The sequence below is a fragment of the Symphodus melops genome, assembly GCF_947650265.1.
Source record: "Symphodus melops genome assembly, chromosome: 8".
Classification (NCBI taxonomy): domain Eukaryota; kingdom Metazoa; phylum Chordata; class Actinopteri; order Labriformes; family Labridae; genus Symphodus; species Symphodus melops.
The window spans coordinates 25,146,184-25,163,550 of NC_136698.1; the positions used below are offsets into that span (position 1 = coordinate 25,146,184).

General features: G+C 41.0%; 1 protein-coding gene across 1 annotated transcript in view; it reads right to left on the reverse strand.

Annotated features, from left to right (window-relative positions):
* The window catches only part of tmem131 (transmembrane protein 131), a 38,118-nt gene that overhangs the window by 9,625 nt on the left and 11,126 nt on the right, over positions 1–17,367 (reverse strand). The window contains exons 5-28 of the mRNA XM_079350522.1: positions 16,407–16,527; positions 11,585–11,701; positions 11,376–11,498; positions 10,630–10,710; positions 10,368–10,518; positions 10,227–10,283; positions 10,077–10,138; positions 9,888–9,996; positions 8,756–8,864; positions 8,504–8,657; positions 8,235–8,405; positions 7,119–7,229; positions 6,688–6,822; positions 5,670–5,774; positions 5,495–5,581; positions 5,202–5,354; positions 5,049–5,124; positions 4,627–4,741; positions 2,671–2,809; positions 2,452–2,561; positions 2,294–2,366; positions 2,010–2,161; positions 1,778–1,920; positions 720–906 (exon numbers count right to left, since the gene is read on the reverse strand). Coding sequence (XP_079206648.1) covers positions 720–906; positions 1,778–1,920; positions 2,010–2,161; positions 2,294–2,366; positions 2,452–2,561; positions 2,671–2,809; positions 4,627–4,741; positions 5,049–5,124; positions 5,202–5,354; positions 5,495–5,581; positions 5,670–5,774; positions 6,688–6,822; positions 7,119–7,229; positions 8,235–8,405; positions 8,504–8,657; positions 8,756–8,864; positions 9,888–9,996; positions 10,077–10,138; positions 10,227–10,283; positions 10,368–10,518; positions 10,630–10,710; positions 11,376–11,498; positions 11,585–11,701; positions 16,407–16,527 — 2,841 coding nt within the window. The remainder of the gene's footprint in view (positions 1–719; positions 907–1,777; positions 1,921–2,009; positions 2,162–2,293; positions 2,367–2,451; positions 2,562–2,670; positions 2,810–4,626; positions 4,742–5,048; positions 5,125–5,201; positions 5,355–5,494; positions 5,582–5,669; positions 5,775–6,687; positions 6,823–7,118; positions 7,230–8,234; positions 8,406–8,503; positions 8,658–8,755; positions 8,865–9,887; positions 9,997–10,076; positions 10,139–10,226; positions 10,284–10,367; positions 10,519–10,629; positions 10,711–11,375; positions 11,499–11,584; positions 11,702–16,406; positions 16,528–17,367) is intronic.

Consider the following 17,367-nt stretch of genomic DNA (forward strand, 5'->3'; position numbering starts at 1 on the left):
TTCCTACAAGAGCTGCTCAATAAACAGCATTTCATCGATGTGGTAATATGAGCATTCGCAATAAACAAAAGTCAGAACTTTATGCAACACTGTACAAGATAAAACTATGTAAAAAAGCAAGCAGCATGCCTACATTTTATCTGTCGCCTGGGTTTAATTTTCATGATCTACATCTCTTAAATGAATCTGAAGCCAGTTCTCAGCTATCCTCTGGATAACTGGAGGCGAGGCTGATAAATAATAAAAGCTTTTTTATTTTTTTTATTGACATTCCCTCAAAAGGTTTTTTTACTTCCCTGTTTCCAGCAGGCGGTGTCGGCTAAATCGTTCAGTTGAAAGCTTCCCTCACTTCAAGTCACAGAAAGTTAAAAGATCTGGAAGTAGATTATTTTGGACCCGTTTCTTTTTTTATTGTTATACATTTCTTAGATAAAACATCTTCAGATTTCAGATCCTCCAACGTGTGAGGAGTGAAGGAGCGAGGACTGCAAGGAAAGTTTGATTTAGGTTTGGGAGTTTGTGACGTGGGATAACACGGGAGAGACGATGACTGGGTGTGGTTCTTCACCCTGGTGTGAGTTTGCCTTTTGTATCACCAGTTTGGAAACTTAGGGCACTTCCTCTTTTGCAATAAAACTTATGACAGGATGGTTCTGTTTTTCACAACTTCTCAAAATGAGACAGAAAGAAAAGGCTTTGAGATGAAACTGTGAACTTACAGGATTATGAGGTCTTTTGAAGCGTTTGGCTTTAGTGCAAATTCTTGACAGTTGAGAACTTTGAATCCGTATCCTTCACACGGCTGTCCGTTGATTTCTGCTGATTTGATGGTGATGGGGAGCAGGCCTGTGTTCTCCACCCTGAAGGTCCTCTTGAGAGTGAAGTTTGGCTCCTTGATTTTAGTCTCTTTAAAACATAAACGAAGGAATGAAGAAGAAAAGACACTTTCATGAATGATGCACTCTCCTCTGTGTCTTTGCACTTTTCCTGACTCATCTCATGTGAACAGAATATTTAAATGTTACCACTCTGTATCGAGCATGAAAACAGAGAGCGTTGGGAAACACAATATCACTGTATGAAGGCTTCAAATGTGTGCTTGGACTTTCTTCTACTTGTCTGTCTGTCATTATTCTGACTTTGACTCAAAGATTGAGATTCAAAGACATTGTTCATTTTAAGGTGCACCAAGGTGTTACACCCATGTTCTCCTGGTGCGCTGGGAAGTCGGAGCTTTTCCCAGGAATGAGTCAGACGGTAACTTACAGAGTAAGTGATTTCTTTTCATGTCTGAAGAAGAGAAACGGCACAGCAGGAGGGTTCAAGACCAAACGTAAGCGGAGCGAGAACTCCATCATTCTCTTACCAGTTTGGGTTATTGAAAAAAACAAATCTGTTTCATGTGTGCCTGTTTGACTATAACTATTAACAGCGCCTGAGTGACATCATCCATCTGTTCCTGCAGGAGGCTCACAGGCAGCAGCCGCCATGTTGGAAATCCCGTCTCAGCCTAACTTTCAGTCAAACGATCAACAGGCTGAGAGCTTGCTTCAAATTGGTTTCATTTTTTTAAAATGGGAGGTTGCAACTTCATTAATACCCGTTTATGTTCACCCAGGTTGTAGACTTAATTTCCTGCAATGTTTGAGATTTTCAGTTTCATTTTAATGTGGACGAAGGTGAGTTTTGAGACCATGCTGACACATTCGTCTCAGAGATCATGAAGCTGTAAAAGGAGAATGCAGGTGGGGCACACTGGTCTGAACAGCAAACTCACTGTCTGTGCAGTCTTTGAGCAGCGCCTCGGTCATCTTGAACCTCAACGAGCTGCCTTGTCCCGGAGGCTTCCCTGCAACTTTCAGGCTCTCTGTCGTACCTCGGCCATGAAGTAAGATTGTGTCGATCACAGTCAGGTTATTCCTAAACAGATTCCCGATCAGGCAAACAGAGTCAGAACAGAGACACGCAGTCACTGAAGGAAGTGTTGGGTGTTTAATGAGCGACCGTACCTGACTATAAGGAGGGAGGAGACACTGTGGTTGCTGATGGGAGTGAACCTCACGCTGAACGTTTTGACCTCTCCGGGCAGCAGGAGGAGGTTGTACACAAAGGGTCGAGTTGATCCCTCTACGAAGCCTGTACTGCTCTTCATTAGGGACGTCTGCCAGACAAACAGAGAGCCTGTTACACACAAACAGCTTCCACATGCTGCTTCCACAAATATGCAGTTAAACGCTGACCTGCTGATTTGCACATTCTCAGATTTAAAAAAAAGTGAACTCGCAGAACTCACCTGATTTCTGTGAACCTGAAATTCCAAGGTGTTCGTGTCGATGTTGATGTTGGATAAATTTCCTAAAGGAAACCTGGGGAATAGATTTAAATCCCAGTCAGATTGGGAGAAGGAGATAAAGAATAGGAATGTGCTGCAGCTGTGTTTAGCTTTCTCACCTGTCCGCTAACTTCCCAGAAAACACCGAGGGGTTTGGTAAAAGAGCCAGGGGGAGAACCTGGACGTATACGAGGACGTCTGCAGGATTTTGCAGAATCACCTCCTCATCCTGCAGAGAGACGGGAGGATTTTCTCAAACAGCGGACTTTAACATCTTTATAAATCCCTGCAAGTGTTATTGCACATGGAGTAACAAGAGGCGGATTGTTTGTACTCACAGAGGAGCTGTTTGTGTTGGTCAGGGGGAACGTAATGCGCTGCGAGGAGTTCACCAGCGAGGGCCAGGACAAGTGCGCCGTTATTTTAGCCTGTACGTTTTTCTGAAGGTCTGTGTTGACTTCAAAGACGGCTTCAACCCTTTGGTGAGAAAACAAAACATCTTGTTATTTTCCGGTGTTGAATCTAACTTAACAGTCAAGCAGCAGCAACTCACTGACACGTTTTTTCAGGAGGGTAGAGAGGGGCAGAAAAACACGACAAACCAGAGTGTCTGATATACTGGTATCATTCTATTGCTATTATATCATATGCATTTTTATTCAGATTCATTTTTATTATGCATTTACATTTATTATGTGTACATTGCACCGGGGAATATAATATTGAGAGACTGCATACTATTGTTATTATATACCGTAAATTCCGGACTATAAGCCGCTACTTTTTTCTCACGTTTTGAACACTGCGGCTTTTACAAGGATGCGGCTTATTTATGGATTTTTCTTGGGGGATAATGAGCTTCTGTCGCAAAAACATTTGACCTCGTCATGTCGGATCTTAATATCAGTCATTTTGCGCTTCATGCACGCACCCTCATCATGGAAAACACACAGAGAAATACATATGATGCAGCTTTCAAGTTAAAGGCGATCGACCTGGCTGTCAAAGAAGCTAACAGAGCTGCTGCACGTAAAGTTGAAACTGACAGCGACAATGAAGTCAATCTGAGGCAGTGAATGGATGGACTTTTTCTTGTGAAATGTATTACAGTAATCTTTTTCATCAGCCGTGTTACAGACACTGTTCGATAAAGGATTTCCACTAGGCTTCGTATTTGTGGATGTTACCGGTAGCCTACGTATTTCATTAAATGTTAAAACAATGTTTTTGTGTAACGTCTTTCTGTGTAAATAGCTCTGTAACAACGTGGACACCTGCGGCTTATAATCAAGGTGCGGCTTATATACAGTATGTACAAATACATTTATTTACTTATTTTTAGCCGGTGCGGCTTATATCCAGGTGCATGCAATAGTCTGTAATTTACGGTATACATTTACTGTATTTATATTCTATACATTGCACGGATGTATATAACTGAATATTGCATCTATTGCATTATACTATGCCGTTTACATAGCTCACTGCCTCTGAACACGTGTCACTTTAAATCTTCACTGGTCACTTGAACTTGCCATTTACTGCACGTAACCACTGTCCTGTTGAGTTCAGCACATTATGTATAGTCCTCTGTAGATATCCCCCTCTATTATTACCGTTACTGTTTTATTTGGTTTTGACTTGTTTATATTTCTGTATTGTTGCTGCAACGCCTGAATTTCCCCATTGGAGATCAATAAAGTTCAAATCTCATCTTATTTAGAGGATAATTCGGACATTACCAAACTACATTTACAATGATGTCAAAATGTTGTCTTTAGTTCATATGATAAGACATTTTTCAGCCCATTTGGATGGTTTGAAGAGGACAAACTGAAGATATAGTGCAGCAGGTTTGGATTCAACTGAGGAAAATTGTGGAAAGAAAACGATTTAATTGGTTTTCATTTTTCCGAAACACAAAGTGAAGGACTTTATTATTCCTGTCAGCTTGAAGCACTTAACTTTTTGGCTCTCCTGGTAAACTGGAAGTTGTAAACTGAATTGACTTCATGACATTTCAAAGATTTAAATGGTTTCTGCAGAGTCTCCGACAGGTGTTTCATACCCGACAAACATTGCCGATGTTTCTCCTTTCTGCTGTGACCTTGTTAAATGTGTGCTTCACTCAGTGGATTAATGTAGTATATAACATATATAGAAAAAAAGGCAGATTCCCCCAGAAGAAGAAGGAGGGGGAGAAAGAGGAAAAAGAAGAAGAAAAAGTTCTAAGGGAAGGGAAGAAAAGGAAGGGTGAAAAACAGCAGAGTAACAATCCACTTGAATAATCGTACTTGTGTCCTGATCGCTCTTTCAGATCTCTCCATCGTCGGAGGAGTTTCTGGTGAAGATCGACATCAGCGTCCCAGATGTCCTCCTGTAAGACCAGCCCGTGAGGCTTCGACTCCGCTGAGAAAATAACAGAACAAATTGTTTGTTACCTATGATTTTCATGTTACAGGGCTGTCCAACGATTTTAATTATTTTTTTTTTTTTTGATCACTGAATTTTGAAATTCGAAATGAAAATTGCAAAAGAGGGCCGTGATGAGGGAAATGTTTGATGTTACTTTTGACTTGTCACTTTTCCTACCTATGTTGCACCTAAAGGTACAAACTGGCATGCTTTAAATGTGTTTCCAAAAAAAAAAAGAAAGAAAAAAAGCTCCATCACGATTAACGAGCGAACGCTGACAGGTATTCAAAAGAAAACTTACTTTTAAGCACAAACGGCAGCCCCACATAACAGTGATCACCACACTGCAAACTGGCGTCAAAATAAATATTTGCCACCTGAAAAAAAAAAAAGTGTCATGTTAATCAGGAGCAGGGTAGATGACTGATAACTGCCGGTTGAAAGGAGAGGCTACCTTAGATTTACGTCTGGGTTCCAGCTCGTCTTTGTTGTTGCGGAGCCGTTTGTAATAAAAACGGATATCTTCTGTTAGGGAGCGGATCTGCTGGAGCCTCACTTTCTGCGTGAAAGAGCTCTGTATGCTGAAGCTTTGATGAACAACTTTCCCCTAAAGAAAGAAAAAAAAAAAAGAAACACACAGAGACATGTCAGGAGCCGTAACTCCTCAGGCTATAAACAGGAAAGTATGCTGCTCTGTACTGTACGTGACGCCATCTTAACACATGTATACATCTGATTGTTACTCACTGGAAATGACGGTGGGAGAACTATGTGTTTGGGAGAGCTGTTCAACGTGCCCACTGCGATGAGAGCTTTTACTGGGATGGTTAATATCTGAGGGGAGAGAAATAATGGCAGCGTGAGACTGGGAGCGAGCTGTGCTCCTCTTTCAAAGAATGACAGCTTCCGAAGGTTTACCTACCTCATAATCTGTGGTTACGTGTATGGCTCCGTCATACGTGCCCTCCAGCGCCTTCGCCACAAGTGTCACTCTGAATACTGCATAATATCCAGATGCTAGTATCACCTTTGTAGAGACAAAAAACATGCGAGTTAGAAGAGTTTTTATGTTGTTAGGATAGAGATGATCGCCTGAACAAAGCAAGCCGTTTGTGTTTGGTTTTATCACAACCTTTTTTATTTTGAGAACTTCCAGTTAGGTTTTTGTCTTTGCTGAGTAAATTTAAGCGTAGGAGTTTTGAAAAGACGTTTCCTCAAAATTCAGAGGTCAGAACAAGAAAAATAAATTCACGGAAGTTGTCATATTAAGCTGCTAGCAGGATTCTTCACATCATGACACTGTGATTCCTGAGCTCTTCATACATTTGTTTACCAAAGGAATCTATGGAGCTGTTGTTTTCTGTTGTTCAACTGAAAGGGGACATTTGGTTTAATTTGAGCATGAATGATAGTTCACCTGAGGACAGATGTACATTTCTTCCTTCTTTCTTTTGGTTTTTTGTATTTTTAATTTTAAATTAAACCTTTGAGTCATTCAATAAATCTTTGTGGCCCTTTAACATTTGTATTTGAGTAACCCTGGCCTCGTGTCATGCTGGGTGCCCCATCTATGGAGGCTACAGTCCTCATTTCAGCGGCTGTGGGTTCGAGTCCGACCTCAGCCATTTGCTGTCACTCTTGCTCTTTCCTCCCTACCTTTCCCTTTTCTATTCAGACGTCTGTCTAATAAAAGGCCAAAAATACCAGCTATGAAAACAGGAGCTTTAACTTCAATGGAGGACTTTTAATCATACTTTCTCACCCATCATTTAGACCAGTAAGTTGGGTAGAATATAATGAAGAACCTGACTGGTTCTTTTGTCTACATCCTCAGCAATGATTGGCTTTCATAATTGAAACCCCGAGGACCAAGTTACAAGCGTTTCTTTTCACAAATTAGCACATGACATGGGCTTAAAACGACTCTTTCACAGCCTCACTGTTTTGTGCTGGGAGGCTGAAGTGTTCTGCAGCTCTCTCATGCGGCTCAGAGCCACTGTTGTGTTTCCTCTCTCCGTCTTCAGCAGCTCCATGGAGAGACTGTCCCCCGTGACCAGCCAGGACTTGATCTCCAGCTAAAGAAGAGAAAAAAGGCAGTTTGAGAAGAGTGATACTCTCGCTGTCAAACACCACCAGTCATCATCAACTACCTCTGTGGAAATGTACAGCACATGGAAGCACAAAGCCACAAAGCTTTTTATTGCAAAAAAAAAAAAATATATATTACAAACATTCATCTGCATAAATAAACATGTTTAAAACATGATTTAACAAGGTTTTACACTTAAGGCTCTACTTGGAAGTAAACAGGAAATACAATCATAAGCAGACAAAATGTTACTTTCCATCACAGAGTGCTGTGTGCGCTCACCTCGATGGGATTACTGTTGACCACCACAAATATGATGCTGCTGGTGTCTGTTGCACTGCGAACACCAAAGTCGAGCAGGTTTTCTTTTAGACTGGGTGGCAGGACGAGAGGCTATTTACACAGAGAGACAAGAAAACACACACACTCTATTACACACATGTACTGACCACGAAGTTTGAAATATACTCTGACCAACAAAAACAACATATTTGGTAAAGGTAATGTAGTCGTTTGTTTTTTTTAAATCGTGGTCCTTTTTCATATGTATTCAGACTTTTTATGGTCTGCATAAAAAAGTCTTGCTGCAGTGCCTTGCTCAAGTGTCAATCTTGAATAGAGATGAAATGCCTGCTACACTATCATAAGGGAGGAAATAGTGTATTTCCACTCAAAACGTTTCCTCGTTTTCACTGACATTTCAGATTGTTATTCTAAGAGTCATCAGTGAAGAACGGTAATGAGACCTTTCAAATGAAGGTGCAGTGATTTGCATGAAATAAGCAAATAAGAAACAGCCATTACATAGTTCTCTCTCCGCAGGCACCGAACCAAACAGTTGTCTCATCGAGAAATCCTGAAGTTCAAACCCTTTTCTGATCCACAAATACAACTGATATATATATATATATATTTTTTTTTTTAAACGTGCCAGGACTTGGCAAACTGTCTTAAATAAGTAACTACGGGGTGCTGGTGGAGCAGTGGTTAGTAAGTGTGTCCCACATATGGAGGCTCTGGTCCTCAACGCGGGCGGCCCAGGTTCAAATCAAACCTGTGGCTCTTTTCCTGCATCTCAATCCCCACTCTCTCTCTCTCTCTCTCCCTGGTTTCTGACAATCCACTGCCCTGTCTCTCCCAAAAATATATTTAAATAAACCACTGCTAAACTAAATCTTAAAATCAGGGTCAGCCCTTAAAATGAAGGGGCCAAAGCCTTTTTAATGTGCTCTGCAGTTAGCAGGAAATCATGAATCCTGTACTCGAGTTTCAGCAGCCAATGCTCTCTGCATTAGTGACTGTTAGTGCATCGATCTGTTTGCTTTGTTCAGTTCAAGCTCTTGAAGTAAATAAAGGGCCCCATTTATAAAGCATATATTTCTTCCATTGAGCGTGTACCTCCAGGAAGCCTGTGTAGGCCCTGACAGGCAGATGAAACTTTGAAGCGTTGGTGATGAGCAGGATGTTGCTGTCTATGTGGATGGAGGGTCGGACCGGCCGGAAGAGGAGAGAGAAGATGTAACGTGACTCGTGTGGGGGAATGACGATGGGTGCGCTGAAGTTCTGCACCTGAAACACACAAGAGAGAAACGGTGCTGTTATGTTGAGCGACTTTTTATGATGAGCTAATGAGCTTTTTTATTTTTAACCGCTCTAGCGACGCTCACATTAAACATGGTTTTGGCTTCTTCTGGCAGCGACACGTTGTGTATGCAGATGGAGAAGCTGAAGGCATTTGTGAGGAAGATGGGTCTGTCCACGGGGTCGACTGGGCTGTCCCTGATGTGGAACAACGTCGCTGTGTGGTCAAAGCCCAGATAGCTGCAAGAGTCAATGAGAGAGGAAACACTTATAGACCCATTATTCTCTAATGTAACATCCACCACCCACGTGTCATGTTTACCCACAGAGTCACTCACCCCTCTAAAACCTCCGCCTGGTACGGTATTTCAAGCTTGGAGTACGTCTTTTCTTTCGCTTTAACCGTTATTTTTCCAGAGAACTGATACGGTCTTCTTGCTTTTGAGGCTGCAATAAAAAATAAAAAAACAAGATACAAACCACAGATAAGTGCCCTGCGAAAGGATAAGAGGCCTCACAAGAGGCAGTTGTGCAACATGCGACCAAAAAAGAAAAGAAAAGAAAAGACATGAAAACTGTTCGAGAGACTTCTGAAGAAACGGTCGATATTTATGACAACGGAGAGAAGCTTCACTTCCGATTCCTGTACATCTAACTTCCACCCCTCTATATTTAAAGATGATAACAACTTAAATAAGTAAGAAAGTAGGAGCAGCTGAGAGCTAACAAGCTTTACTTCTTGAGTATTTTTACATATTGCTGTTGAAAAAGCAAGGAAGGCTGATGCAATGCAAACTCTGCAGTTTAAAGTCTCAAACCAGAAACAAACAATTTTTTTTTTCTTCACGTCGGGGCTGCAGTGACAAACCTCAGGTGTGTTATATAATCTATGAATGTATTTCTTGCTAAGCGTCTAAGAGGAAATGGTACCTCTAAATGCAGCACTAGTGCTTGAGTATGGAGGAAAGCATTTTTATTTCTTAGATATTTTGGACAAACTTGTGTCAGGTTCAAACGATGACATCTTTGCAGATCTGCTGTATCCGACAGCATCACTTTCAGCTATCTGTACCAGAAAGCTGACACCTTTTTCCTGTCTGAATGCAACCTGAGCAAGCGTCATGCTAACTTTCTGATTGCACGCCTGACACCCATGGTCACTTCTTTGCCACCCATAATTGTTTCCTGTCCTTTCAGATTTATCTGAGTTGAAATGGATTCTATCTAAATAAAGTTTCAGCTGGCCCAAGGTAGATCCCAAATGAAAAGGAAGCTTCTGGTAGGAGTGTGCCATCTTCAAAAACATTTCATATGTAAACTCAGGCACACTGTCTCACTTGAAAATACACATTTATGATTGACATTAAATGTATTTCATGTGGACAGATAGTCCATTTTAATGCAATATTTGCATGCTTTAGGACATGCTCCATGTGTGTATTTTTGTCACAAATATTCAGTAAGACTTACCATCAAAACTAATACTTGCAACTTTGGTATATCTGCTCTCTCCTGCTTTCAGTGTGACTGCTTTGAAGTCGATTGTGACGGCTTCATTTGATGGCGTTGTACGTACACTCTGTAAAGCATAGATACATAATGAAGTTAAATCAGAGTTATCATGCATCTGAGAGCGGGTTTTTTGCAAAGGAAACCTACTGTTATTGGTACATCTTTTGTTCCTGAATTTAAAAGGTGTAGGTTCAGCACTTTTGGACGATCTGTAGCACAAAGAACAAAAAGATTGAGAAAAGAGAGAAAGAAGAAAAGAATATAACACAACGGAGCTTGTTCTGTCAGGCTCGTTACCTTGTGACCGCAGTGTGCCAAAGTCAAGCATCTCTGTGGAGGAGTAAATACCAGGGGCTGCAGAGGAAACCAGTAAAAACAGGACAATGTCAAGCTGACAGGAAACAACTTTAAATAAATGCAAAGAAGGCATTAACCCACCTGACGTGACCTCCACCTCCACAGGGAGGATGATGAACTGGTCCTCGTTTGGAGCGTTGGTTTTGATTCTGATAAAAGCCGTGTGATTGTCGACGTCTCTTGACGAGAAGCTGGCTCTCATCACCCCCTTCGTCTCAAACGGGGGAATCTCCTGAAGGGAGAAGGTCAGCATGGGTAACAGTGACACGAGTCCGACAGGCTGCATCTCCAACCATAAATAAGACTTCATTTAAATGCTAAAACACTACAAAGTGAGACTAACCCATAATTTCCCAGTGCCTCCTTGTTGACCCGTTGGAAGCTCTAGATGAAGATCCCCACCGCTGGAGTACATCTCCACGACCTGGAGGAGGACATTGTGACAGAGTGAGACAACGTTAAGAGTACTCGGATTTTATTCGGAGGCTGGACGGGAAAAGTCTCGCACAAAGTCAGGGTGAAAAATTGCCTTCCCACATGCAGTCCCCCCCCCCCCACACACAAATATGTGTGTTCATTCTTCAGTGTACGTGTGAAAGGGGCTTATGATTCTTTTTAGGCTCCATTCAAAGATCTAAGATTTGGTTCCTCACCAAACTTCAGTGAGTCTTTTGGAAACCCTGCTGACACGATTGCTTTTTGAAAAATCATGGATAATTTCGAAAAGTAACAGAGACTGTTTAACGCGATGATGCAGATGTCTACTCAAAGTCATAAAAAGTCTGGAAAGTTCTTTCCTTTAAGAGCCTTTTAAAAAGAAAAGCCTTCTATGTACCCTTAGCCTCCCCTAAAGTTCACACCAAACCTCGGCATTGGTGACATCAAAGATGTATCTGTATTATCTAACTTAAATTAAAGAGAAAATGTAATAATAGCACCATGTAGGTAAGATGAGTGGAGCCATGCATGCAGTGAAGATTGAGCTGTACATACATTTCTAAATCAATCTACAGACATGACTCAGCTATTCCACAAAAACTAAACAGGCAGAAATATAAGCATTTGAAACTCAGATCTTCCTGGGTTTACCTGCAGAGGTTCACTGTACGGGTTGTGGATGTGTATAAGAGGTGAGAAGCTGCTGTTTACTGGTACTCGAGCCCCGATGAAGGGTCGCAGTCTGTATGGGTTTGGGATACCGACCCCAAAAACCTTCAGGACAGAGAGGTAAAGGCAAAGTTAGCCACATTTCTCTTGAGACGTATCACTTCTAAATGAGGTACAGTTTGAATCCTTACCTGGTATGTAAACACTCCATGATGTGATGTGTTAATAAATAAAGTGTTTTCTACATTCCCAACTACCCGAGCCAGAAACACAACGTCGAACGATGTGTTTCCTCCAGGTGGAATTATCTGCAGAAAAAAGGGAAAGATGAAGTTCATCTCTGCTGCAGTACGACACGTTTTTCAACACACACGGTAAAAAGCAGCTTCTCAAGAGTTCTTCACAGTGACCCTGGAACAGCTGGGCTAATAAAGAGATGCCCACACTCACTTTCACAACAACTGCCCTCAGAGGGTCAGGTGTTGTGAAAACATTACAGCTACTCTCCAACTTCTGCATTTCGGTGACGACTGCTTTGTAGACTTTGACTCACAATGAGCAGAGTTCTTTCCGGTGCGTCTTCAGTCACAAGTCACAAGACCAGAATCTCAAACTTTGACACAAACATAGAAGTCATAGGAACACATTGCTGGGTAATATCTTGTTTTTTTTAATTTAATAACTTGACAGCAAACTCTTCCACACTATCCTCTATTATCTGTATTCAAAAAGCATTTTATTTGAGCACCATCTTGTTACACGAGCAGTTCAGAGTGTTATATGGATTACTATGAACTATCAGCGCTCTTCAGAGTGTCAAACGAGACGCGCGTACATGAGCTGTTACTTTCCTGTTCAGTGACCATCTTGTCTTTGTTATACTTGTATCTTTTCCACAAGTGTTTGTTTTCTGCATCTGAGGGATCAACTCCATAAATAATCTGTATTTATTTATCTCTACAGATCTTACGAAGGTCTCAGAAAGATATCGGCCCCAAAAACACAGCTGAGCCCTAGAAATAGCTCCGATTGCACTTTGTTAAAAACACATGGTACTGAGAAGATAAAAAAGGATGTCGACGACCTGAGTTTATAGTAACATGAACATGAGCAGAAAACACTGTGGGAAATCTATCATGAACTCAGACTTCATGTACAGTATGTTTGTGATGAGAACAGAACACAGATGTATTCTGTGTCATCTTTCCTGCTGCTGAACGTTCAGAGAGAGAGAGAGAGAGAGACAAACATTCAGATAGTGAAAGGACGAAAAGAGAAGAGAAAATAAAACATGTGAAACATCCACGCCACTCAGAGATTCACTCCCCTCAGATAAAGCCTCGGTGGAGAGACAGTGCATCACAGGAAATATACCCTCGAACGTGCGCTTCACTCATTGGTGAGTCTGGTAGCGTCTTCAAACAGGAAGCAATGCACGCACTGCTTTTACCATTTATAACATCCTGTTTTCATGCACACTTAAAAAACGCTACTTCCTCTTTCCTTACATGTTTAATGTGTAGGAAAATAAACTTGAGTTCGAATTTGGTTCTTGATGACACCATGTCATGCTTTCTGGACCTATAATCATTTAGTTTGGCTCAATAATCCTCTGACTCTAAATAAGCATCCCTCTTTACAGAAATGTAAAACGTTCTTGAGCATATAGGAGGATGTATACTGTCGGAAAGACAAAGATTCATAAAAATAATCAAGTTTTAAATCAACTAAGTTTATAATCTTGAATGTTTTAGTTGATATCAAACATTTTGCATCTTTTCTACAAAGAGCTCCCTGATAAGCTATTTAAAGGAGATCTATTATCCTCATTTTTACCATTTATCAGTCTGAGGCATCGATTGATAAGCCTTATGAGAAGCCAGGCCTCAGAAACCTTTTTTTTTATCTTAAACTAGCATCTTTAAAATCTCTCATTACAGTTTATTTGAGCTACTGTCTCTTTAAGACCCCAGCCTCACACACCCAGCTATGTTTGAAGTCAGAGGAAAATTTGAGTGAGTTACAGAGTGGGCGTGTCCTTGAAAGAGCGTCTCGTCCAAAGAAGCAGGAAACCACGCTGATTACACCAAACAGCTGTGTGCCATCAAGGACTTCATTACAGGTCAACATGATAGATCTCCTTTAATCTCATTTGAAGGAGAACTTTAATGTGAATGTCTCGCTAACAGACCAATCCCAAAGAGTAAAGAGACATCTGTGCTCAGCACCGTACGCTGCCTCTTTTATTCTGCATTGATTAGAAAAATGTCATTGATCCCGATTCAGGCTTTAACTGGCCTCGCTCCAAATGACATCAACGATGGATTGACCCCGCCCGCGTGCCTGCTGCTGTTAGAAGAGATCGCGAGGTCAGTCGCAGGTCTGCTGGTTGTTACAAGATGGCGACTTGTGACCAAAAGTGGTTGAGTCTTTGATTTAAAGTCTCAATGATTTCATAAATTCTTAACACCTGCAGTTTCTCATCTGTGCGGCTCTGTTTATATTGTCTGTTTTTCTTTCTAATTTCTGTCATTAACAAAGTGCTTCAAATCACTTCAATGACTAAACCCTTGTTCTAACATACAATACTGCAAAGGGGTAAAAGTGACTAAAGCCATTATTCACCTCACATCTTCTGCTTTTGGATATGTTGACTTTCTTTTTTACTTGTAGAGAGATAAATCAAAGTATTTTCAGTCCAAAGTGATTTTTTTTTGGGGGGGGGGGGATAAAAAAAAACGCAACTCTCAGACAACAAACAACCTGTTCACTTGTTTAAAAAAAAAAAAATCTGCTGAGGCTGAGAGGCAGACTCACCGATGTTTAATGGTAAAGTAAGTTACTCCAGTATCATCCTAAACTGTTGGGGAGTCTGAGTGGTTAAGGAGCGTGCCTCTGGAGTCTGTGGTACTTAAAGTGGACGGCCTGGGTTCAAATCTAACCTGTGACTGCTTTCCCCTCTCTCTCATCCTATCCCTACATTAACGGCATAAAAAGCCCAAAAGCAAATAAAGAACAAATAAAAAAAAAAAGAAAAGAAAAAAAGACATTCCCGAGACAGCGGACTGGAGGCCTCAGGCTGTTATCTCAAACTGAAATGAATTTCCTTCCACCAGAGCACCTGGTTTACTCTCTCTCTTCATTTAATCACAATGTCACAGAACAGGAAAAAGGGTTACAGCTTTGCCCAGTATGCTTCAGTACGTTCCTTTACGCTCAGTAACAAAGACGTTTAAGCCCTTTTATATCTAATTATATCTTTATTTTATAGGCCCTTCTTTCATAAAAGAAAACATATATAGATGGTACATAGTGTCCTCTCAGTACTCACCTCAGGCACACAGTAAAAACATAGTTTATATAAGCAGTGTCTCAGGGTATGGCATTTTGTAAAACTCCACAGTGTTCTGGTCTCATTGGAGAAGCGTACGTCTCACTGTGCAGTTCAGTGCCTACAGCGATTAAACGGGTCTTTCCTGAGAGGAGTCTCCACATGCAGTATGCAGACAATGATTGATTGGCAAAGTTGTCAATGTGACAAATCTCTTAACGTATCACATTCCTGCTCAGAGCAAATCTGTAAAAGCCAACCTCATCATGCTGTTAACTCAACGTACTGGAGCGACACATTGTGCTTCTGATCACCTGGTATCTTAACAGGAAAACATCGGAGCAGACTCGTGTTTGAAGAGAGCGATAAGGAAGGTCAGAGGTGGGAAAGAGGGGATTTCCTTAAGAATAGTGAGAACAATGATGCTATTTACAAAGTGCCATTGAACAGGTCATATAAATGTTGTTAATGTGTCACAGCTTCACTGTGCGTCCGTGTTTGTAGAAGTTAGAAAGTGCTGGAACACAGCCTGCACATTTAGAGACTTACAACACTGAGTCCAGTTTGACTTTCCGTCCCGTGCTGAATGTTGAGTAACAAACTAAATAATCCAAACGTGATCACACAGCAGTGTGTGTCGACAAAGCTACAAAATTCTGCTGCTTAAATTTAGTTTGAAGACTGGAAATCCTGTTCATCCAATTTAAAGTAATCTAATCTAACAGCTTCAAAGTGAAACTGTTGACATCATCTCAGCTGTCGGGTCAAAGCAGAGCAGTGAAAACTTTAATTCAAAGACCTTCTTCATAATCTGATGTCTATGTTTGGCGGCTTTGAAAATGATACACACTAAAAGATCTGTTATGTAACACGATCTGTGTCCATCTGACGCCGTTTAAGCTTCTTTTTTTTCCATTTTTCGATGAGAGAGCGTTTGCAGCGGCAGCAGGAAGCAACCTGGAGAAAAGGTACAGCGCCTAGCATTCGCCTTTAATGCTACAGCTATACTGACTCTTGTGATGTCACACATCTCCAAACGGCCTGTTTGACCACACATTTTCTGAAAATTGGAGCACAGGCAAAAGAGAGAGGACGGACTTTTCTCTTAACTGGGGGACAGAAACACCTATTAGTGAAAGACAAACTTATATATTTATATATATTTTGCATAAAATGTGACCTTTAATGCATTAATGTCTCCAGCTCATAACGATCGTTTTCACCTTGAATAAAAGGTCGGTGCGGAGCGTAAACACAGGGTGATAGGAAGATCGTTTCCTGCACTGTTTCGAAAGAACCGTTTGTAACTACATTTCCCAGAGATCTCCATGGAGATCGGATGTCAGAAAGACGTGATGTGACTTGCATCAGAACATCGAATGTTGTGTCTACATCCTGCTGTCAAATAGTTTCCTGTTGACGTGAAGAGGGTCCCAGAGTCTTAAGATCACAAAACAAACACACACACCACGGCTTCTGTCCTGATCACCGATTATGTGATTAAGCTGTCACAGTGATTTATCAAAGTTTTAATTAAACATAACGCTTCAATACAGTGCTCGGAAAAATGCACAGCCAGCAGAGCAGCTTGTAAAATAACAGGATCCTCTGCATTCCCAAACTTCGTTGCATTTACTAGGAATACCATTGCGTGCAGTGATTTTAAAGGCATGTACACTTACCCTATTCTGGAAAAAGGACGCGTGGAAATGTGCTGTTGTTGCTGATATTGATATCAAACTAATTTCTTCTGAGCTAGGATTGTGTAAATAAACTTTCTCCATTTTTGGCATTCCAACTGGCCTGCGAGGAAAAAGAAAAGAAACCTTTGTAAGTAAACAGCAGCACGCAAAATAAGGTTTTCACAATAAAACAATATTCACAAAGTCTACATGTGATAAAGAATTAGACAGAGGACCAAGAGAAACAGAAAAAGAGTCGACGAGATCCAAGGAGAATTTCCCTGTAACAACAGAAGAGTAGAGTTAGCTCTCTGAACATGTCAGATCTGTGGATTAGATTTCTTGGTCTTTTCAGTTCCTAACGGCAACATAAATCGTTCAGGGTTTAACCTCAGTGAGAATTTTGCCTTCCATAACAGAAGTGCTAATCTGTCAGAACCTGCTGTACAGAGATGACATTACACCATTTATAAGTCTGTCAAACAGTTTTTAAATCACGATTAATCTTTACATTTCATTTGTTAATAGCCATTAATCCCATTTCAATCCCATGTTTGAAATTCCATTATTACAAAGTCCGACGCTTTTGTGTTGTATTGTCTGAAGCTTAAAGTACTTCACTAAGTATATTTGAATTCAATCCTGCTTTTATTTAGAAATATCATATGAGCCCTCTGGCAGACCGAAGGTTACAACATTAACGTAACCATGGAAACAAACTCTTTACGGATGAAATGCTCAATGAAAAGAGCTCGGTAACAAAAGGTAACCGCTCGATGTCATGAGGTGGATATTACTTTGGACTCGTCAGCTGAGCTGTATGAGATGAAGCAGTGTCATTCTGTACCATCACTGTCACTACAAGGAGACACTGAGGACGCTTACCTACGGTGCGCCCGTAGGGACAAAATAATGTGCGACTAATTGTAATTTAAAAAAACAACCCCCATTTATCTATTCG